Source organism: Nycticebus coucang, chromosome 9 (assembly GCF_027406575.1).
Source record: "Nycticebus coucang isolate mNycCou1 chromosome 9, mNycCou1.pri, whole genome shotgun sequence".
Taxonomy (NCBI): Eukaryota; Metazoa; Chordata; class Mammalia; order Primates; family Lorisidae; genus Nycticebus; species Nycticebus coucang.
In genome coordinates this window covers 30,475,474-30,497,826 of record NC_069788.1, presented here as the reverse complement: position 1 = coordinate 30,497,826, position 22,353 = coordinate 30,475,474, and the positions used below count along the sequence as shown (strand labels likewise).

General features: G+C 35.5%; 1 protein-coding gene across 1 annotated transcript; it reads right to left on the bottom strand.

The window, feature by feature from the left end:
* Positions 1-1,061: 1,061 nt before the first annotated feature.
* LOC128594650 (cysteine-rich venom protein Cau1-like) lies at positions 1,062-19,590 on the bottom strand. The gene is made up of 6 exons (XM_053603585.1): positions 19,511-19,590; positions 15,163-15,248; positions 4,611-4,756; positions 3,417-3,511; positions 2,457-2,545; positions 1,062-1,340 (listed from the first exon to the last, which is right to left on the bottom strand). The coding sequence occupies exons 1-6, from the start codon at positions 19,588-19,590 to the stop codon at positions 1,213-1,215; spliced, it is 624 nt and encodes a 207-aa protein (XP_053459560.1). The 3' UTR covers positions 1,062-1,212.
* Between the last annotated feature and the right edge of the window lie 2,763 nt (positions 19,591-22,353).

Here is a 22,353-nt window from a genome sequence, read left to right as displayed (position 1 = left end):
CTTCTCCTCACCTAAGGTGTCCAAATCTGTGAATTGTTTTAGTTCTAAGAACTGGGTAAATGTTTGTGAATAATCACTAAGGTATCCTTTCCTTCCCACATTTCTGCCAAGGTACACATGTTTTTATTTATCACTGAGATCAGGAAACCCAATTTCATTGCAGCATCTTTCTGTGTTATCTTTGAACTGTACATGTCGGCCAGAACAGAGCGATTCATGTGCATACCCTCACCAATATATTTTTAATGCAGAAAAGGATTTCTGAGCCCTCTATTTTAAAAGTTTTGAGCACATACATTCATAAGAGTTACACAAAACTAAAGACTATCTTACTTGGCATTACATTTTTATCAATAGTGCATTCACAGTTATTGAATTTACTGTTTTCATTATCTAGTTTTTGTTACACACATATTACTGACTTTCATTGATGAAGGTGTTAGGATGCATTCAATAAGGGACTTTTTAAAAACCTGTACCCTAAAAAAGATGGACACTTTACATCCTTTGTATTAGCCTGGATGGATGTGGAACATATTATTCTTAGTAAACATCAGAAGAATGGTAGAGCGCTGGCCCCATATGCTGGAGGTGGCAGGTTCAAACCCAGCCCCAGCCAAAAACTGCAAAAAAAAAAAAAAAAAAAGCAAAAAAACATCAGAAGAATGGAGAAGTAAGAATCCTATGTACTCAATTCTGATATGAGAACAATTAAGGTTCTAGTACCTAGTGGGGGATGGGGGACGGGAGAGCTGAGAAAGGGAAGGAAGAGGGTTGGGGGGTCAAGGGATAGGGTTCACCTTTTGGGGACGGGACACAAATATAAGAGGGTCTTTACCTAACAAATGCAATGTAACCTGCTTCTGGGTACCCTCAATAAATCCCCAACCATAAAACAAAAAAACCAAAAAACCTGTGTGACCATTTAAAAGGAAGACAATGAAATTTGGCAATAATTTATTTTAAGGGGAGTCACCTTTTAATTTTTTTAATTTAATTTTTAATATACATTAAACCATATACATTTATGGGGCACAATGTGAAGATTTGATATACAATATGGAATGCTTTAATCAAAACTGATTAACATAACCTTCACCTCACTTATTTTTTGTGGTAAGACATTTATAGTTTACTCTCAGTTATTTTTAAAAATATCCTTAAATTGTGCACATTTGACCTTGAGAAGAAGCATCACCATTAAAGAATGTTTTATTTTATTTTTGAAGCGCATTTACAAGTGGCTTGGCAGTTTCCTTTTGTCATGTGAGCATCACATCCTAGGTTTTCGACCAGGTCAGCACAATTGGTGTATTTATTCGCATACATGCAGGGATTAGCTAAAATGAAATTAAAAAGTCAAATAAAATGCTGTTTCCTGGATTAAAGTATTAGTTATCCAAACTATTTAAAGGAAGGCCCATTTATTATATCCTTTTATGCAAAACTCAGTACATAAATAAGAGGTGATTGGCTTAACTGTTTAATAACATAACTGATATAGTAGATAAAGTGTTCTCAAAACACAGAGCTTTATGAAATTAATTTTCCTACTCTGTTCCAAGGTATACAATTAACAGAAACAAACTTAATTCCCCGTATATTTCAGGTGCTGCTGATTTAGTCCTCTGTGTGTGTGTGTGTGTGCTATTATATATACTTGTGCAATAAATGGATTATACAAAGGGGCAAGTCCAGCAGATAGGGAACGTAAATTCATTTCACATGGCATCCAAAGTGTGCAGTCTGGTGGAGAGTTGCAACCATATGAAGAAATAGTGTCCTTTACCAGCAGTGATTCTAGGGTGCATATTTATGTCTATACGTAGTGTCTAGGGATTAATGGAAGACTTGCTGGAGCCTTCAACATATGTGCTTAAATTAGCCCAGAGTTCTTTTTCAGGTGTCAGCTTCGCCTGATGTGAAGTTGTTAGGAAGGAATCACGTGAGGTGAGTGTGTAAATATGGGGGCCAGCAGGAGCTTTACTGAGCGGAAGACCACCAAGGTTCTCTTTCATATATTTTCTGGCTTTTATTTAGCAGTAAATAAAGGGAGTAAATTGAGCCAGTTCCTATTCAAGAATGTGTGTAATTGTTTAGTTTTTATACATTTGCCTTTTTTCTCTCTGAGAGAAACAAACCAATAAGGAGGCCCTAGAGGGAGTTTAAGGAAAACTTTATCTCCATGTTGACTTGGCTTAACTTTGCCTCCCACGAGTACCTCAATGTCTATCTCATTTTATTCATCACCACTTCCAAATGGTAGATGAACTTACCACTTAATTTTTGGTTCTGTTTTTGAAGTCAAGTACAGGAAGACTAAGTAGGAAAAGAGGACCCCAGGAGCAGAGTGGGGACATACAAGTGTCAGGGCAGAGTCTGAGACTGCCTCTCACAGTAAGGGGACTGTCGGTGCAGACATCACCTCTTAAAGATGCAGAATGGATCTTACTTACTGCAAAGCCCATTATCACAATGATCAGGGCAGTCTCCACATGGTTTTCTGGCTTTATATGGAGTCATCATGGTTCCCACATTGTTTCCCCTGGCAATAGAATATTTGAAGGAAAGGATTAGTGACTACACTAATGAATATGAGATTGTGCCATGTGAATATACAGCCAGAATCACAGGGGCTCACTCAAAAAAAGGGAAAGAAAGAGGGCGGTGCCTGTGGCTCAAAGGAGTAGGGCACCCACCCCATATGCCAGAGGTGGTGGGTTCAAACCCAGCCCCGGCCAGAAACTGCAAAAAAAAAAAAAAAAGGAAAGACAGATTTCTGAATCTTGGTGCCCTAGAGACAACTTAGAGGTAAATTGTAGAATTCAAATATATGCAGAAGAAAGAAGGCGGTGTTCAACTACCATTACAGTAGATAAAAGGCATGCAATCAGAGCTCAGCACTACTGTGCAGTTCCCGAGGATTTTTCAGAAGAGTGTCTCATAGAATATTTTTTACTTCTTTATCAGATGAATTTTTTTATTGAGAATTATTATATGCCATGAACTCTGCTTGTCACTTAACATAGCTTGTTATAATTAATTCTCACAAAATCACTGCAAGAAATATATTGCTATTGCTGTGGTATAGATAAAAAAAAAGAGCTCCAAGATTCAGTTATTGGTGAATGAAAGACCATACAAACAGTAAATGACGAAGCCAATGTTTGTGCTTAAGCCTGATGGGCCACTGAGCCCATGGTCTGTCCACTGTGCTACCTATATCCTCATGATATTATCACCCCTTAGAAGTGATTCTTGCCATTTCCTACCTTTCACAATTCTCTCTGTTCTTCCAAACCCATTCCTGAAATTACCCGAAAACCTCAGATTGATGAAGGGGGTTGGATCATAGCCCAAGGTGCAGGCCACCTGGCCTACCATATGCTGAAAATGATTCCCAGTGCTGTACGTACCCAGGGCAACAATGGCAGACATAGATATACCGGAAGGCAGCAGGAGGACAAGAGTCTACTGCACAACCAATTTCACAGGGAGTGGCCCAAACAAGCTGCAAGTAAAAAGTGAAATAAAAGTTTAAAGTCATTTTCATTAAATTTGTAGTGTTCACACTGTGGGGCTTTTTGTTTCTTAATTGCTTATTAGAAATTATCAATGAAGGGAATCATTTCAGTTGGCTGAAAAATATGGGCTTCAAATTTTAACACTTTCATCTCAACTTGATGTTATTCTTTATAATATCCTTTCAATGATGGGAGTTTATTTACAGTTGAAGGAAGATTCATACACTCATGATATATTGGTTATGACTATGAATCACTGCCACAATTTGTAAAAAGGCAGGGAACGGTTAATTGGCAATGAGCAGAAGAGCATCAAAAGGCAATTTTACTTTTGCAGGTAATAACAGAAAATCTTGTCAACCTTGTGTTTTTGTATCATGTTTCCCCAATACTTATTTTCATTGAGCATCATATGAAAAATACAAAAAATATTTCTTCAATAATATCAAAATATAATTTTTGTTTATAAAAATATATTATTCCTGGTTATTTTCATTGTTAGCATTTCATTCTGTGACTCAACCAGAGAATATTTTTTAAGGCTTTCTTTCCTTTAAGGGTCATTTAATGTTGCTTAAATGTAATTGAGTTCATTTTATCACTTTATTTCCTGATCTATCATTTAAAATAACCTATTGTGGTAAATCAACATCATAATAAACAGCTGAGTGTTTGTGGGTATCCACAAGATAATATGTTATGCTTACATCAATTAATAGGCAACATGTACTTTATAAAGTAGGGTAGCTGTCAGATGGCATACTGCAGATACATGCTTGGATAAATTGAGGAGAAAATGTATTTCTGGGATGGTAGAGGTCCAAAATCATGGATCTCCTGAGCTCCGGAGTTCGAGACCAGCCTGAGCAAGAGCACAACCCTGTCTCTACTAAAAATAGAAAAACTAGCCAGGCATTGTGGTGGGGCCTGCAGTCCTAGCAACTTGGGAACCGAGGCAAGAGGATTGCTTGAACCCAAGAGTTTGAGGTTTCTGTGAGCTATGGCACCATGGCACTGTACTGAGGGCAATAGAATTATATTCTATCTCAAAAAAAAAATATTAAACTTTCATTATTTTATTTTTACCTGAGTGTACTGGCCAAACTTCACATTTGGTTGAATACCTCCCAATCCATATTTAGAACCTTCACCTTCATCATAAAAAGACTGTATTACATTTGACCATGATTTGGGAGCAGTGGACATGAATAAATTCTCCCCACAGCCAGCAACTAAAAATTAGAAGAGACAATAAACCAGTAGTTAAACCAATACCTGTAAAAATTTCTCATTAAAAACTATTAAAATACTATACTATTTTTGTTTCTGTGATCAATATCACCTCCTTAAGATAAACTAACTGACCTGGCTTACTGTACCCTCAATGAATCCCCAACAATAAAAAAAAAAAAAGATAAACTAACTGATCTGTGGGGATATATCTAGTTCAAATTCTAAAGGAATTCTTTTAGAATCTGAAGCTCCGTCCTTGACCCCCATTCACCATAAATAGCTCTTTTTAAACTGTAGATACTGATTTACTTTCAAACTGATCACATAGCTTAACATAGTTATGGTCATCATTTTGATAATATTGATAAATTCATTGACATTCAATTAATCAGCAGATATTTATTATTTGCTATACTTTCATAGTATGAATATAGGCGATATTTAAAATGTTACAACATTATTTTTGTACGCTGGCACTTAGATTGGAGAAATAAGAGGATCACTTGTGAAGTCTATAGAAAACAGATCGGATGTCAGATGGGATGCCTAGTGGGAAAATGATGAACTGAAAGATGGGTGCATGAGCATCAATAATGTGTTTGTGGTAATGACCAGGCTGACCTAATTTTAGTAAAATATGTAAGGCAGGTGGAGTAGAGTGGACAGATAGAATGGAGCAGATAGAGGACCATGGAAGATAGAAACTTAATTAACCATTAACCTATTTATATTTATACTCTAGAAAATTATTTTAACAAACACACAATCATTATTTTTCACCAGGAACTCATAGTCTGGTAGATTTGTCATAATATATTCAGTAGTAGCTTTTTAATTTTTAAAATTTCTGTTTCTTATTAATTTATTTTTAATTGACAAATAATAGTTGTGTATATTTACTTTTTGGTATTGAGTTGCTTGCATCCCTCATATATTCTGGATATTAACCCTGTTCCAGATATATAGTTTACAAGTATTTTCTCATATTTTGTATATTGCCTCCTCATTCTGTTGATTGCTTCTTCTTTTGTGCAGAAACATTTTAGTTTGATAAGTAAATAGTAATCCTGTTTTTCTATTTTGGCTTATGTTGCTTGTGTTTTGAAGTCACATCTAAAAAATCCTTCTGCAGTCTAGTGATATGAGGCCAGTTTCTTTCTTCTGCATGTTGATATCCAATTTTTTTCTAGCACCACTTAAGATTCCTCAAAAAACTAGAAGTAGACCTATTATTTGACTCAGTGATGAGGAGACTGTTCTTTCTCCAATGTGTGTTGATGGTACTTTTGTCAAAAATCAGTTAGCTGTGGATGCATAAATTTATTTCTGGCATCTCTGTTTGGTGCCTTGATCTATGTGTCTCTTTTTATATTAATACCATACTGTTTTGGTCACTATTGCTTTGTAGTATATATTTTTTTGTATTTTTTATTTTTTTTCCTGCCTGGGTCTGGGTTTGAACCTGCCACCTCCAGTATATGGGGCCAGCACCCTACTCCTTTGAGCCACAGGCACTGCCCTTTGTAGTATATTTTGAAGTCAAGTATATTTTGAAGACAAGTAGTGTGATGTCTTCAGCTTTCCTTTTTTGTCTTTTTTTTTTCCTTTACTTCAGTTTTTCTGCTCAAGATTGCTTTGGCTAATTGAAGTCACTTGTGCTTTCATAAAGAATTTAAAATTATATTTAGGAATTGAATTTAATCTGTAGATTGCTAGAATATTTTAGCAACATCAATTCTTCTAATCTATAAACATGGGATGTGTTTTTATTTATTTGTGTCCTTTTCAATTTATTTCATTCATGTTTTATATTTTTCAGTGTGGGAGGTCTTTCACCTTCTTGGTTAAACTTATTTCTAAGTATTCTGTTTTTTCTTTAGCTATTATAAATAAAATTGATTTCTTAATTTCTTTTTTTGGTACTTTACCATTGAAGCATAGAAATGCTACAGATTTTTTAATGTTGATTTTGTATCCTGCAACTTTACTGAATTTGCTTATCAGTTCTAATAGTTTTGGTGACATCATCAGAGCTTTTTAAATATGAAATTATGCATTTGAAAACAGGGGCAATTTAACTTTGTCCTTTCTAGTCAGATGCCTTTTATTCCTTTCCCTTATCTAATTACCTGGGCTAGGACTTTCAGTACTATGTTAAATAGAAGTGGTGAAAGCAAACATTTTCATTTAGTTCCAGATCTTAGAGGAAAAACTTTCACCCTTTCCTTATTTAGTATGATGTTAATCATGAGATATTAAACTTTGTCAAATGCTTTTTCTTCATTTATTGAGATGAATATATGGCTTTTGTTTTTCATTTTGTTAGTATGGTATATCACATTTATTGATTAAGGATGTTGAACCATACTTGCTTTCTGCGGTAAATGTAATTTGATCATGATGAATCATCTAATGTGTGATGAATTTGATTTCCAAGTATTTCATTGAGGATTTTTGCATCTATGTTCTTCAGAAACATTGGCCTGTAGTTTTCTTTTTTTATAGTGTTCTTGTCTAGATTTGGTTATCAGGGTTATGCTGACCTCATAAAATGAGTTTGGAAATATTCCTTTGTCTTTAAATTTTTGAAGAATATGAAAAAGATTGGTAGTAGTTCTTTATATGTTTTGTAGATTTCAATAATCAGGTCCTAGGCTTTTCTTTGATGAAAGACTTGTCTTTTACAGATTCAATATTATTACTTAATATTGGTCTGTTCAAATTTTCCATTTTTGCCCAATTCAGTTTTGATAAGTTGCCAGTTTGGAGCAACATTTTTGAAAATAAAATTACATTTTTGAGAATAAAATTTAGTATGTAATTAATAATAGATGAATACCTAAATGGGTTTAAGTTCAGAAAAAAAAATGCATAACATGACTTTTCTTCCATTATAACTTTTGCCTTTGACCACTAACTAAAACTCAAGACTCATTCTATAGTTCTGGCTTGGAGCAGTAGAATTAATGAAATTGTGGGACAGAGATTTTGAAATTGTGAGAAGAAAACAGAAAAGGAAGTAATGTATTTATGTGCAGAGCTAGGAATTAAAGTTAAAATAAAAAAAATCAACTTTATAAACATCCATATCTCTCTACTTCAATGATTTTTAGTTAATTTTTGGTTGTTATAAAATGACACATTATTTACTGGAGAAGTTCTACTTGCAATTGATTTGCCATTGATTAGGAGGACCGTTAGACATAGTGCACTTCTTTGCCCAATTTTCAGCGTTCTTTGCAGCTTCAGCATTCCATGTCTTGGTATAAATGACAAACATTTGGAAATTAAACTATGAAGCTTTCAGAAGTCCCAGTTGCCTAATGGATAAGACATTGGCTTCCTATAAAATATGAAGCTTTCACAAGATAATGGTGAAGTGCATGATTACATTGAAAACAAATGCTTATTTGATCAAATCAATTTCTAACATGTTTCATTTTTCCATTATTCTACCAAAAGACATATTTCTTCCTTTCCTAAATGATTTAATTGCATGTATCATGAAGTATCTTTCTGTATGGGAGTCACAGGATAAAGTATTTTAGAAAAAAGTAGTCCTCCATCATCCCAGAAGCAAAATGAACATTTCAAAACCAAGATGTTATCTTTTAGTTGGACACCCATTGGTGACAAAAACTTGCTTTTAGCCCTGGACTATGGTTATTTAGTGACAACTAAGATCTAAGTGTATGCTCTTTTCCCTCTCGTTACCCTGTTTGTAGCAGCCTTCATAGGTTGGTAAACTGCCAGATGCTATGTTAAGCATTAGGAAGTTTGTGTTATACTAAATGAAATAAAAGAGCAGGAAGGACGAAACAAATGCCCATTCTGTTCCACATACAGAAATACAGAAAACCTAGGAAAATCAATGCAAATGTTATTACAATTCAGACAAGTTAAGTGAAGATTATTGGCAGTTACTTTCAGAAAAGAAAAAAAATAGTTTCAATCTATGTCGAGAAGAGGTGTTCAGAACATAGCAGATTTACCTTATGTCATTGACAAGGCAATGTCAGTTATTTATGGCTGTGAAGAATTCATCCTGGAGACCTCCCAAAGCACACTACCTCAGAAATGAAGCTAAGCATAAGGCTCAGTAGAAAAACTGATTCTCATAGCCTAATCACCAGCTTCCATGGAATTTGAGAGTTGTGATGAATGGGAAAGAAGATAACAGATCTTATTTATCATTTCTCCCCTCTAAAGACTACACATTTACCTTCAATTTAAGTGTATACTGAATACCTCCTAAAACAGCTCATTGTAGCACTCATTGCTAGTTTTTTAAATTTATTGAGCTATAGTATTCTTCCAAATACCTTCAAATTTATGACTCTAGCTTAATTATCTGAGAAAATCCTTAAATCAAATTCATTTTTCATATGATAATAGTTTAAATACTTTAATTGGGAAGAGAAAGAACTAATTTGTATTGACCAACACAAATTTTCCTGCCATTTTATTTACTTTAATATTATCTCTATTATTCCTCACAAAAATGTAGCAAAGTTTGACTTATTTCCATGAAGGGAAAGAAAACTGAAGTTATTCCAAATTAAGTAACTAGTTTAGCGTGAATCATCATATCCTCCCAGGTTTTTTATTTCATTTATATATCTCCGACTTCTTCCTGCTTTGGTTTCCAGGTACCCTGCAATGCTAATCAACTTCTGTGTATGTTCCTCTAGTTAATGTGCTACCCAAATGCACACACACTGTATCTGATATGATCACAGCAAAAAGACTGAGACTCTCATTTTAAAAACACCTTTAAAGACCTATTCACTATATTTGTCATAGAGTTTAAGATTTTGTTTGCAGCTTGATATCTAATTTATACAATTTATGTAATCTACAAAGTTTCCCACACTTCATTTATTAATTATATTTCTCTCTATATTGATAAAGTCAATTTTCTTTTCAGTTAAATTATAGCATGTTGTATTTAGTTACTAGCCTAGACACTAATCTGTTAACTTTCTAGTGAAACACATATTATTTTACCTGTATAGATCCCAGTTTAACGTTCATTGCTAAATGGTTAATTAATAACGATCTATTGGCAAATCATGACTTACCATTTTAAGCATGTTGTGAGCTTTGGGGTTTGTCAACCTCCTAAGGTCATTGTGCTTATTAACAATCTCCTTTTGGACTGATGGATGATGGGTCATTACAGAGAAAGCTGTGGTTTTTTTGTCTTTAAAAGGAATTTTAAAGTTAGTATTGACAAGGTTATAACATTGAAAATAAACTCACAGAATTACAACTGATTTATTTCAATACAGATATTAATTAAAAATGGTTAGTTTTGTGTTCTTAAGCTTTTAATGTGCACCAGACTCATCTGGAAGGCTTGTTAACATGGAGATTGGTGGCTCCACTTACAGAATTCCTGGCTCAGGAAGCTCGAGTGTGGCCAGAGAATTTGCATCTCTCATAGCATCTCTGGGACTATGTTTTGAGTACTCTTAGTGTAACTCATAGAATTATTTTGGGCAACTTGTGTCGGTTCTTTCGAATATCACTGTTTTTGCTCTTAGCAACAGGTTAATTCGATGCATAAGACTTGTATATACATGATCCTATCTCATAACATGCAAGAATTTCACATCCTCCTCAATGGCTAATTAGTATCAGAAAATTCCAATAGAACAGGAAAATAGTGCCTGAAATTGCACAAGCAAAATGGGACCTATATGATATCTAGCAAGAAATACTTACCATGCATAGAATTGTAGTCTTTTGTTTTCATATAGTAAAACATAGGAAAGCTCTATTATATCTGGATAGTCTTTGGATTAAAAAGTATAATTGACATTCTAGGATGTATCTGCCAATTATATTCAGTACATTATAATGATTATGACTTGTGTGTATATGTATGTTTAAACAAACCTCAATAATTATCCTTTTCTGTCTTAATAAGATCATAATGAGAAAGCAGTATATATTTTTTTAAAATGGAAAAATTACCTGTGTAAAAATTGTGGACTATTAAAGCAGAGTGACTTCTCAGAAACAGTGTAAGATAATGCTGTGCTGGTGCTTCCCTCTTTGGGAAGTCACACCCAGCCTGTTCATTATCCACTCTTTTCTGCTCTGTGCTGTGCCCTGAAGTGATCCTTCTGGCCTGTGCCACCTGGGCTTCCTTTCTGGCTGTCTGAATGAACTGAGCCAAAGGGCGAGGGTGAGGAGTGGGAGAGGTCGGGCACTGCTTCTCGTTCCCTTCCTACTTTGGCCTTCTTTCTTTCCTCTCTGGGAATAGCTGCCTTCTTGATTGCGCTTTCTTAACTGCAAACTTCATGTAATTATGTCTTCCTCAGACCCAGGAGTGGAAAGACTTCCCACTTTTGCTAGTCATTATATTGGTTCCTGTAAGCCTGCTCTCACCTCCGTAAACACTCTTTCATTAAAGCCCCTTCCTTCACAATGTCTGTGTTGAATTCTGTTGCTGAAATGGCCTTTGAGTGAGGAAATCCCTTTTATATTACCCATGGAATAATAGATTCAGAAAAGTTAACGGTGAGGTGACAATCTATATTTTTACCATAACAAAAACCAAAATACTTTAAATTTAGAAATGCAAGTTAATAAACAGAAAACGTATCTCTTGTGCTCATGAGCTCTATTTAACAATGAGGGTGACACATGGAATGTACCATTATACCTTTAGAAAATCATTTACTAGATTAAGCATTTGCAATTAATGCATTCACCTTATTTCTTTCTTTTTTAATAATATTTTTTGATTCACTGGGTCAAAATTAAATGAAGTTTTTGGCAAAAACCTCCCCTAAACTAAACTAAAAGCATTATGAAAATATAATTTCAGAGGATGCATTAAATATTAGAGTATGTAAGTGAATCAAAGCTGGGCAAGGTTGTTTCAATAACTTAATATCTAATTTATTTGCTTATTACAAGATTTTACTCAGCTATCACTTGACATTCACCTTTTTATATGTACCAATAACTGCCTTTTGAATTGCATCATTTCCAAGCATGAAGCAGCAAAAATAGTCATTTATGTTTTAAAGCATTACGTAGATAACAAGAGGGCAGAGGGCCAAATATGCCTTTAAGGATATTGTTCGTGACATCAATAAAAGAAGCCAGAAGCAAATAGCTGAGATCTTTGATGTGCGCAGAGGGTTTCCTGGGAGCCAGCTCTGTAACAATTGAGTAGCGGATCTCTTATAATCCACCTTGTGATATTTATAATCAATATACATGGTATAATCACATTTTCTTTATCTACATATTAAAAAATCTGTGAAGTAATCTTAAAAATCTACCATTTTGAACTGATACTATATAATAGCATATATGTAATTCTCATAGCAACTCGTTGTGGTAGGAATTATTATTCCCACTGGCAAAATGGAGAAATTGAGGTTCAGAGATATTCCGGATCATATAAACCATTCCTTACTGGGCAATGTCCAGAACAAATGGTAACATTGACTGATACCTTTTCCTCATTTTATAGACAAAGACCTTGGAAATTAGATATGGGAAAAATCTCTTAGGAAAATTACAAGTGCAAAGCCAAAAACTAAAATGAATTTTTTTTGACACTAAATAAATACTTGAATCCTTCCAGGTCAGCACTTTGGCACCTAAAATACAACTACTGCATAGGAAATAACAATTCTAAAACTTAGTTAAAATGCTTTCTCTCAAATGTTGAAACACTAACATGATACTACATGGGTTGCAAAGATACTAAAACATTTTTTTTTCTACAAATATCTAACTATAGGATAACTTGCTCTTATCTTCTTTTGGGAGATATGGAAGCTGCCTCATGCTTTAACTTTCTGGCCTATAAAAAGTTCAATGCTTTAGAATTTCAATATATTATTTCTTTAAATACACACAGAAGCCAAATTATAATAATCACTTTGCTTTGGAGTATAAAATCACATTTCTTTCTCCTGGTATACAGTTTAACTTCCATGTTCTACTTATTTTCATAGATAAGCTGCTAGGGCAAGGCTTCTCTACTAAGGAGGTGTCTTAGTCTGTCTAGTGTTTTTGTAAAGAAATACCTAAGGCTGGGAAATTTATAAAGAAAAAATCTTTTATTTCTCTCATGATTATGCTGGTTGGAAGATTGGGCATCTAGTGAAAGCCTTGGGCTGCTTCCACTCAAGGTAGTGGCCAAGGGGAGCTGGTGTGTGCAGAGATTACATGGCGAAAGAGGAAGCAAGAGATAGTGAGGGGTGTGTCAGGTTCCTTTTGCTCAACCAGCTTTTGGGGAAACTCTTGCAGAAACTAATAGGTTGAGAATGCAGTCCTCCAATTCCAACGAAGGGCATTAATCCTTTCATGAGGAATCTGCCCCCATCATCCAGATATTTAATGAGGCCCCACCTGAAATATTGGTGAGTTTTAGGGAGACAAATATACAAACTATAACAGGAGGGCAAGAGGAGGTAGAATCTATAGGGTGTAGTTTATTTTACTTGACTGAGTTTTCTCTTTTAGCAAGGAGAGGGATACATCTGACTTTTCTTAAAACCTACATCTTTCTCTAAGTGCACACTTCACACTTGCTTCACAGCCTGCTGCACTCTATCCTCTGTCCCCACCACCCCATCGAACTGACATTTTTTTAAGACACTAAGAACTTCATCAGTGATAAATACAATGGAACTTTTCATTCCTTTCTCTGGTGTCAGCAGCATTGGGTCTGCAACATTCTTACTGAATCACTCTCTTCCCTTGGCTTTTGTTATGTCCCCCGTAATTTCCTCCCTTAGTCTCCTTCTTTCTCTGCTTCTCGATTTCTGCCTCACTTTTAAATCTTGGTGGTCTTCAGTATCTTTTCTAGGACCCCTTTTCTTCTTACTTTATATATTTTCAATTTTTGTGGTTTCATACTATTTATAAGATGGTGATCCCTAACTCTCTATTGGCAGCTCAGATCTCATTCACATCTCATCTGTAACCTTCCTGACCCAGCTCAATTCATCCTTGGCCTTTCCTAGTGCCTGGTCCTCATCAGGTGCTCCATGTTCCAGGGAGTGGCATTATTAACCTCCCAATGATACAAACTCCATATTTCAGTCTCTCCTTGCAACTCACACACAACCAATCTCATTCCTATAATTGAGTACAAATTACTATCACATTCTTTCACCTACATTAATGAATAAATTCTCAACTAATCTTCCTGCTTTTGCGTTTTCCCCTTGCTATAGGGTATTTAGAGTGATCTTTCTCTATGCAAATATGACTGTGTCAATTTCTACAAATTCCTTTTTTTCTTTTTAAGCAGTTCTGGCCAGGGCTGGGTTTGAACCCGCCACCTCTGGCATATGGGGCTGGCGCCCTACTCCTTGAGCCACAGGCTCCACCTGACTGTGTCAGTTTCTAATTCCTGAGTGCACTTAATGTTGCTAGTAAGATCTGGTGAGTTATGGCCTCTCCTTACTACTTCAGCCTCATCCCATAACTCATCTCTTCTAACTCTGCCAAACATAAATGTCAGTCACTTAATACTCCAAGCAGGATTATGCTCATACTCTCCTGCTCTCTCTTACCCAGTGTACTCCAAACCTGATGTAGTATTTCCCTCAAATACCTTCCTTTCCTTATCTTTACTTTCTCTCTTTAATGCTATAAATACTACTGATTGGATTATCATAAAGTCTAAATGAAAGGGTGAATAAAATGTGTGTAACTTTTTCAAAGAACAACAAATGTTCAATATTTGCTTCCACATGACACTTATACTTTTAAAATTGCCCATTGCCTCATAAATCCCCTACTAATTTGAAATGCTAGTGGTCAGTTACTGGTGTGGTCTTATTTATTGTTCTGTCCCTAGCACTTAGCACAATGACATAGTAGACACTAAATAAGCAATTATTAAATTGAACTAAGTTGACACGTCTTGAGCTAAACTTTGGAAGCCAAAATTATTCTTTCATTTTGAACCGTTGCTCTTTAAGACTTTGTATTATTAGATACATTCTTCTGCAGGGTCTAGAAACTAAATCTTCAATCACATGTTATATCCTTTAACTAAATCACCTGCCCATGACAAAATGCATCACTAAAAGGCAAGTGAAGAGTTGATTTTATACTTATGATTCACGCTCTACTTCACATCTTGTGTTCACATTGCTGATCCTTTGTTTTCTTACCCGGTAGTGTTAATAAATTTACACCATTGTTCTTTTCACCTGATTACCTTGTCATTAAAGACACATATTAGTGAGAATAAGGTGAAATAAAAGATGCATTATGTGACCAGGAAATATTTTCTACTACTTTCCATCCCAGGAGATTTGCAACCGTATTCACTGTCTACTTAACATCCACCATGAGATATGGTTGAAGAAGTCTTGTTAGTGGAACTTAAAATCTAACTTGAGCTTCAGATCCTTACCATGCCTGCAGCATGTTGCAGCAGTACCATGAAGCACATGTCCACCAGCATCACTGTGGGCAACATCAATGACAACATCATTGTCTCTGAGAAGAAATGAAGCAATTATGAGATTGACAAGTACATAAAAGTAGCTGACCTTAGGAAAAGAATATATTTTTAAGAAGTGGCTTTTTGTAGAGTTGAAAACATTTCTATAAGAATAGACTTCCTTGGTTAGATGAACAGTTTTTATTAACAAATATCAGCTCATCCTTTGTCTACTAATGCAAGTTTTATTCCTTTGCTACTCATTTCTATGCTGGAACCCAGAAATATAGTAGTAACTTTTCTTAATATTTTTTAAGAAAGACAAAATTTGAGCCCTGATCAATAGGTAATATTAAAACTTTGGTCTGTGATTATCAGTATCAATGATGAGCATTTCCAATTGCAAGAAAGTAATTGTAAAACCTGTTTTTCAACATTTTTCTCTTGGTCCCAGTAATCTTAATATAACACTGAAAAAGTTGCCTATTTCCAAGGGTGTACACTGAACTGGTGACATTGGCTGCCTCTGAAGAGAGTGATGCATTTATAGTTCAGTAATACTTCTACTTTTTTGTTCATATAATTCTCTGTTATCATTGAATAATTGCAAAGTGCTCATTTTATAATAATTCCCTCTTTTATTTTGAAAGCTATTTCTAAAATTTCACTCTCATTATTCTTCTTTCTGACCACTAACTATTGAAACTGGCCAAGACAGTCTCATTTTGGCTATTGTCTGAAAAGTTGGACATTCTGTCTCCTGCAATCAAGTCAAGTGTGGCATAGTTTTGAGTATCTATCCTCAGTGTCTTAGTGGTTTTATCTTGAACGTATTCAAGTTTATCTAACACCATCAAAAGTTATATGCTGAATATGAATATAATACTCCATACTCCACAAATGATACATCTTTTGGTTTATTGGTATATTAGACCATGGCAATGTTGATAAAATATTATTAGGATTTATTTCAAGTATTCAAAGTATGCTTTCATCTACTAGTAGTAAAGTTTGGGATAAAATTAAAGGCTATAAAAGTTTCTTTCTGGATGGCATCTGTGGCTCAAAGGAGTAGGGCACCGGCCCCATATACCGGAGGTGGAGGGTTCAAACCCAGCCCCGGCCTTAAACTGCAAAAATAAATAAAAGTTTCTTTCTCACTAAGAATAGTTCAGAAAATAATAAAGCAAGTGTTTTACCTGAGAAGGCAGATGGGAAGGATAAGATGTTTCTGTGTCCAAAGGAAGGTGAATACATTTTGATGTTCAGCACAGCAGTAAATAAATGGCACACAAATCATTCCCCTTTCCTGTTTGGTCACTTGGAATTGTGCAAGGTGGTAGTTATGTGCTATGGTGAAAACCCCCTAAAAACTCATCAGTTGTTTCACTACTAAATTGGGCATTATTTAATTCTAAGGAGGAACTCAGTTAATCATAGCAAGTCTCTTCTAATTACGTTTAACAATTATATGGGTAGGATGATAAGTTAGGAAAGGCATAAGTTATAGCACAGTAGCAGAGAGTACAATACTATTTCACTAGGTGGAGATAGGTATTTTTTCCGTCAATACTATTTCATGGCATCATTCACTAATTAGCTTTCAGTAAATTGCCTGTATGTAACCTAAGGATTATATAATACATATTACAAAATCTCACATTATGTTTCACCATTAAAATTAATATTACAATCTGATATGAAATTTATTGAACTTAGGAAATTTATTTTTACTTTATTTTATTATTAAATGCCACTGTATTGAAACATGTTCAAATGATTTTTCAGAAATATAACTTACTAAAAGAAAAGGTTATCTAAATATATCAAAAGGGAGAAAATAAACCTTAGAGATGCAATACATTTGTTCTTAAAGCTGTTACTTTTTTATGCTTTTATTAAAAATAATTATTCTCCAAAATTACATTAATCTAGATGGGAAAGGCACTCACATACGGTTTTAGAGGGTAGACTCTGGAGCCAGTCATGTTTGTTTATCTCTCAGGGTCAATACTCACTAGCTGAGAAAACTTCTGGAAGTTGTTTAGTCTCCTTGCACCTCAGTTTTCTTATCTGTAAAATGGGATGGTATTATCAATAGTAACCATAGTGCATTAGGCTAACTGTTAATAAGTTAATCCATTTAAAACACCTAGAATCTGCAATATTGCAGGTACTTAGTGATTTTTATTATTATGTTTCACTAATCATTAATTAATTGACTTATTTGTAATGCATACTTGACCAAGCAAGACACTATGGCATATACGCAGATAATGAGAGTTTATACAAGTAATGTATACATAAGTAATGAGAGTTGGTATGCATATAAAATTATAGTTTATTAAGCAAATTATGTACTATGTGACTTAAATAAGCATGATAATTTAAAGTAAATAATTACAAAACAAACAGAACAAGTTTATAAGCTACTAATGCAAGAGTTATTGTGGTGGTATTTACAGAAAGACTAGTTCGCAGTTATAGTCAATTCCTTTGCTTTGAGTGTCCATTACCAACTCAATTCTTCCCAGTTAAACTATCCAGGCTAAAGATCCTTAAATAAAAATGTCTTATACAAGCTAAGAAATTTGCTTTCAGCAAACAAACATTTCAATACACATATATCAAAACAGAGTCTACTCATACATTGATAATACTGTAAATCTTGTTTTCAAATAATCAAATTATTAATTTGTGACGTTCTATCTCCCTAGCACTTTTTTCTTTTATAGCAGTAAAAGTTTATTTTAAACCTTAATCAAATCTTAGTGAGTATAAAAAATTCCGAAAGAAAAAATGATTTGCATCTATAATCTCACTTTTCAGAGTTAACCACTAATATCACCTTAGTCTATATAATTTCATAATTTTTCTATACACATTTATATTATAATGGCTTTAGTTATACACGTAGAGTCCCTCCATTATTGTCTCTCCTTCCACTTACAATTTTTAAATAATTATGCCTAAATTATTACTAAATCTCTTGTCACAATGCTTTTGAGTATTGAAGAAGAGCTAAGTAGAAGAACTAAGAGCTCTTTTACATAAAAAGAGCAAGATATGGGGTTACAAAGCAAGATACATTCACCAATGGGCCTCCATTGCTGGGGCAAGTAGGCAAAGAGGAAAAAGACTTGAATAAGACTTCATATTACTCCAGAATAGGTGACCAAGTCCACACCAAAAACAAGTAGAGTTTAGTATTCTTCTGAGAGAGGTTTACCAACTGTCGAAAGCGGACTGGAGAAAGCTCATCAGAAGACAGAAACACTTGCCTTAGTGTCACCAGTCATCCCATGGAAATCTTTGCTTGCTTCACAGGAAATATAGGAAGGAGTGAGATATGAGAGTCATGAAAATATCCAACTTGTGTGTGTGTTTAGTGCTTGTGGTAAAAAGCTTTTCCAACAACCCACTCTGTTTTCTTCCCCATGCCCCACACTAGACACACACTATAAGCAAAGATAAAAGGAAAAAATTCAGAAGAATTATTTCTAGAGATTAGAAATAACTACAAGAACATGTAGCTGACCATATAGCTCATGGAAAAGAAAAGCAAGAGTTAAGCTCAGAACACTCTGTAACTATAAGAAACACCAAGTGGCGAGGAGGATGGGATAGTGGACATGCCTCTGACAAATGGTGTAGTTGGCAGCATAGTGGACATGGACTGAAGGGGACACAGGCTTTCAGCAAACAAAAGAAAAAGAGAAGAAATGTATAGATATAGAGGGGAAAGAAATATATAAGAAAAAGACAGTCAACAATAGGCCTTCCTCATTTAGTTTCTTCCCTTCTCTCCTGTGCTTTCTCTTTCCGAATCCTAATCAACTTTTCTGTGAAGTGGCTTGGGAAAAAAGCTGACAAACACCTTTGGAAACAAAAGGGAAAGAGAAAAGATAGATCTTGGGGATGGGAAGAACCTTTAGCAAACAAAAGCCTTTAGACTCAGGGGTGAGAGAAGCCTTCGGCAGATAAAAATAACAAGATAAGGAAGAAATATATAATGAGTAAGAAGTTTGTGAATGAGATGTAAGAGCTTACCAGAGGGAAAAGAACCTCTAACTGTCTTCCTCTGTATCAACATCCACTCTCAGTGGGGAGTGGCTTTGGAGCGATTGATGCCTCCTGTCCCTTTAAGGCAGTCAAGGGTTCTTTTTTGGAAGGGAAGGTTAGTAAACTGTGAAGGAAAGGCCAATAGGAAAAAGTGCAAGAAAGAATCATGGCAAATGTGATAAAACAGTTAAAAGATCAGATTGAACAGCAAAAAATATCAGATGAAACAGTTAGAAGACCGGATGAATAATCTTACAGTTGAAGCAAGTAAATGCTATGTAGCAGTCCATGTAGCTTATGGAAAGGAGAAGCGAGAGTTAAATGCTGTATCGTCATGGTGACTCAGATTGAGCAAATTAGAAGATCAGTCGAGAAATCCCCCAGAGTTGAATGCCATAATTGTGGGAAGCTAGGCCATATGAGAGAAGAATGTAGGAAAAAGAAAAGAATACAGAATAATGAAAAGGATGATTTCTCTATTAGTGATCAAGGGAAACGAAGAGCATGTAAACCTCCAGATATATGCCCCAGGTGTAAAAAGGGGTTTCACTGGGCAAAAGAATGGCACTTTCAATTTGATAAGTAAGGACCTACCTTTATTGTAGGGAAATTATCAGTCCGGCCCAAGTTAGGACCCACTGGTAAATAAAGAAATTAAAGCAGCATAGTTTCTATAACACCTTCATTCCAAACTATTCTTTGGTAAAATAATATAATGTATTCAACTCTACAAGATAATTCATTCAATTCTGTGCCAAGGGAGGATCGTGCCTGCAGTATGCCAGAACTTTGGCATCCCCGATGCAAATATAGGGAAATGAAACCAGACCAATAAATGGCAATGGAGGAACAAATAGATAAACTAAATTTTTTCTTTACTTATACGGCTCTCTTGCACCTATGGGGGGCCCACCTCTTGCTGGCTTGAACCTTGAAGGAGGAAAAGACACTCAGGAGTTAGTGAACCCTTTGTCAGATAGCAAGAAGGAGTAACAAAGAAAAAGCCAAATTGGACAGGCGTACCTTTCAACCATGTAGGGAAACTCCATTTGAAAATAGCCTTGATTCAACTAGCAAGGGAAAAACTCCACAAGAAAAGCAGTGTCTTTGTTTGCCCGCTACTGAAGGCAGAAAGTGGCCAAAGGCAGTATCTTGCTCGCCAGCTACTAGATGCAGAAGCAGCAAGGGGCAGTGAAAGTGATTGGATCTGTGCTACTAAGGACCTTCGCTACGAAGGGACCTCTGGAAAAGCAAGACCTTTGTTTAAAGCAGTAGAATCTTTGCTACCAAGGTCCTTGAGAAGCATGGCCTCCGGAAAAATGGGAAGATTCTCACTTGCAAAGAGGGCAAGGAAAGTGGGACCTTTGTTGTCTGTTAACTACAATTCATACAGCAAAGGAAAAACTTCTCGAGTGAAGCAGGATCTTTGTATTGTAAATTCTCATAGACAAAGATTTTCTCGGTTTGAAAGAAAGAAATTAGAAACCTTTAAAGAAATTAACACCTTAATCACTATCTTTTCCCTAGCAGCAGCTTAAGCTTGCATTTATATACTGGGCCCCTCCGCTTAAAGAAGCTCCTACCTGAAATTCTGAACTTTGAAAATCACCTTATATTCTTTATTCTTTCACCTAGCAAGAGTAAAGGGCTGAACAACAAGAACAACTTCCATTGCCATACTAGAAATTATCTTCAGGTACACAAAAAGGGGGAATATGTAGCTGACCATATAGCTCAGTGATTCTCAACTGTCCTAATTCCGGGACCCTTTAATACAGTTCCTCATGTTGTGGTGACCCCCAATTTTTTTATGGTTGGGGTCAACACAACATGAGGAACTGTATTAAAGGGTTGCGGCATTAGGAAGGCTGAGAACCACTGATATAGCTCATGGAAAGGAGAAGTGAGAGTTAAGCTCGGAACACTCTGTGATTATAAGAAACACCAATAACATCTAGATAATATAACACCTTGGTGTTAAGGGCATGGGGAAGGGCTTCAGCTCTCCTTAACACAAGAGCTCACGAGATGAGAACATCAGTGATTGGCAGTCTCTACACCTTGCAAATAACCAGGGGATCACGTCTACAAGTAGCTGAAGGAGAAGGCAGCCGGAGAGCACGCATGCTAGTCTTTCACAGACTCACCCACTCTGACTCTTGCTTTTCTAGGCTTCTGCCTGAGGCTCTTCAAAGAAGCCTGCTAAGGTTCACTCTCTTATTAAGACTGTTTCTCTCCCTTGAAGACTGTCTTTCTCTCTCTCTTGCTAAAGCAAATAGACCTCAGGCACCTAAGGGTAATTGTTCCCAACCAAGGTGGTGCAGTGGTCCAAGTCCATAGGATAGATAAGCCCGGGGCCAGAGACCTAGCTTGCCCTGGGCCCAGAACAAAATGGCATTATAAATTTCCTGCTTAGACATTGCCCAGCCAGTCAATTTGCTGATTAAACATATCTGATCAGGAAAACATGATTGAAGAAAAGGGCTGATAGTGCAAAAGTCTGTACTGGAACAATTTGGCACCACAATGGTATATGGTTTTCTCTTGGTGTCGAGCGAGCCAAGAAGAGGTAATTAGGGCTTGAAGTATCTTATGTGAGCTCCAATGAAAAGGTCTGTTTCTTAGGCCAGGGCACATTGGAAGCAAGGGGCTATGAGTGGCAATTACCTAAAAAGTTTGCCATGACAGTTAAAGGACGTGATGTTTGAAGACACTTAGAAGAGTTCCTGAAATATAACATATGCTTAATAAATGTTAGCTGCTGCTGCTGCTCTTATTATTTTAATCTAGCTCCAATTTACCTTTCAGTGTTATCTTCTAGTATCTGCTTGTGCAATACAGTTCCCAAAGTAAAAATCTAAAATAATTATAGCTTGAAATTCATTGTATTATGCTATTCATAATTTGCCTTTCCAGGTAGTTTTCTTTTTTTGGAATATATTATGTTTCTTTTCCTGCTCTTCTGCATATTAATTCTTACTCATCCTATAAATACTAGCTCAAATATTGTTGGTGGCATCTTCCTTGAACAGAATTATCCTTCTCCAGACTGAACATTCTTCTATTACAACACTTAAAACATTAATCTATTTGCAGTCA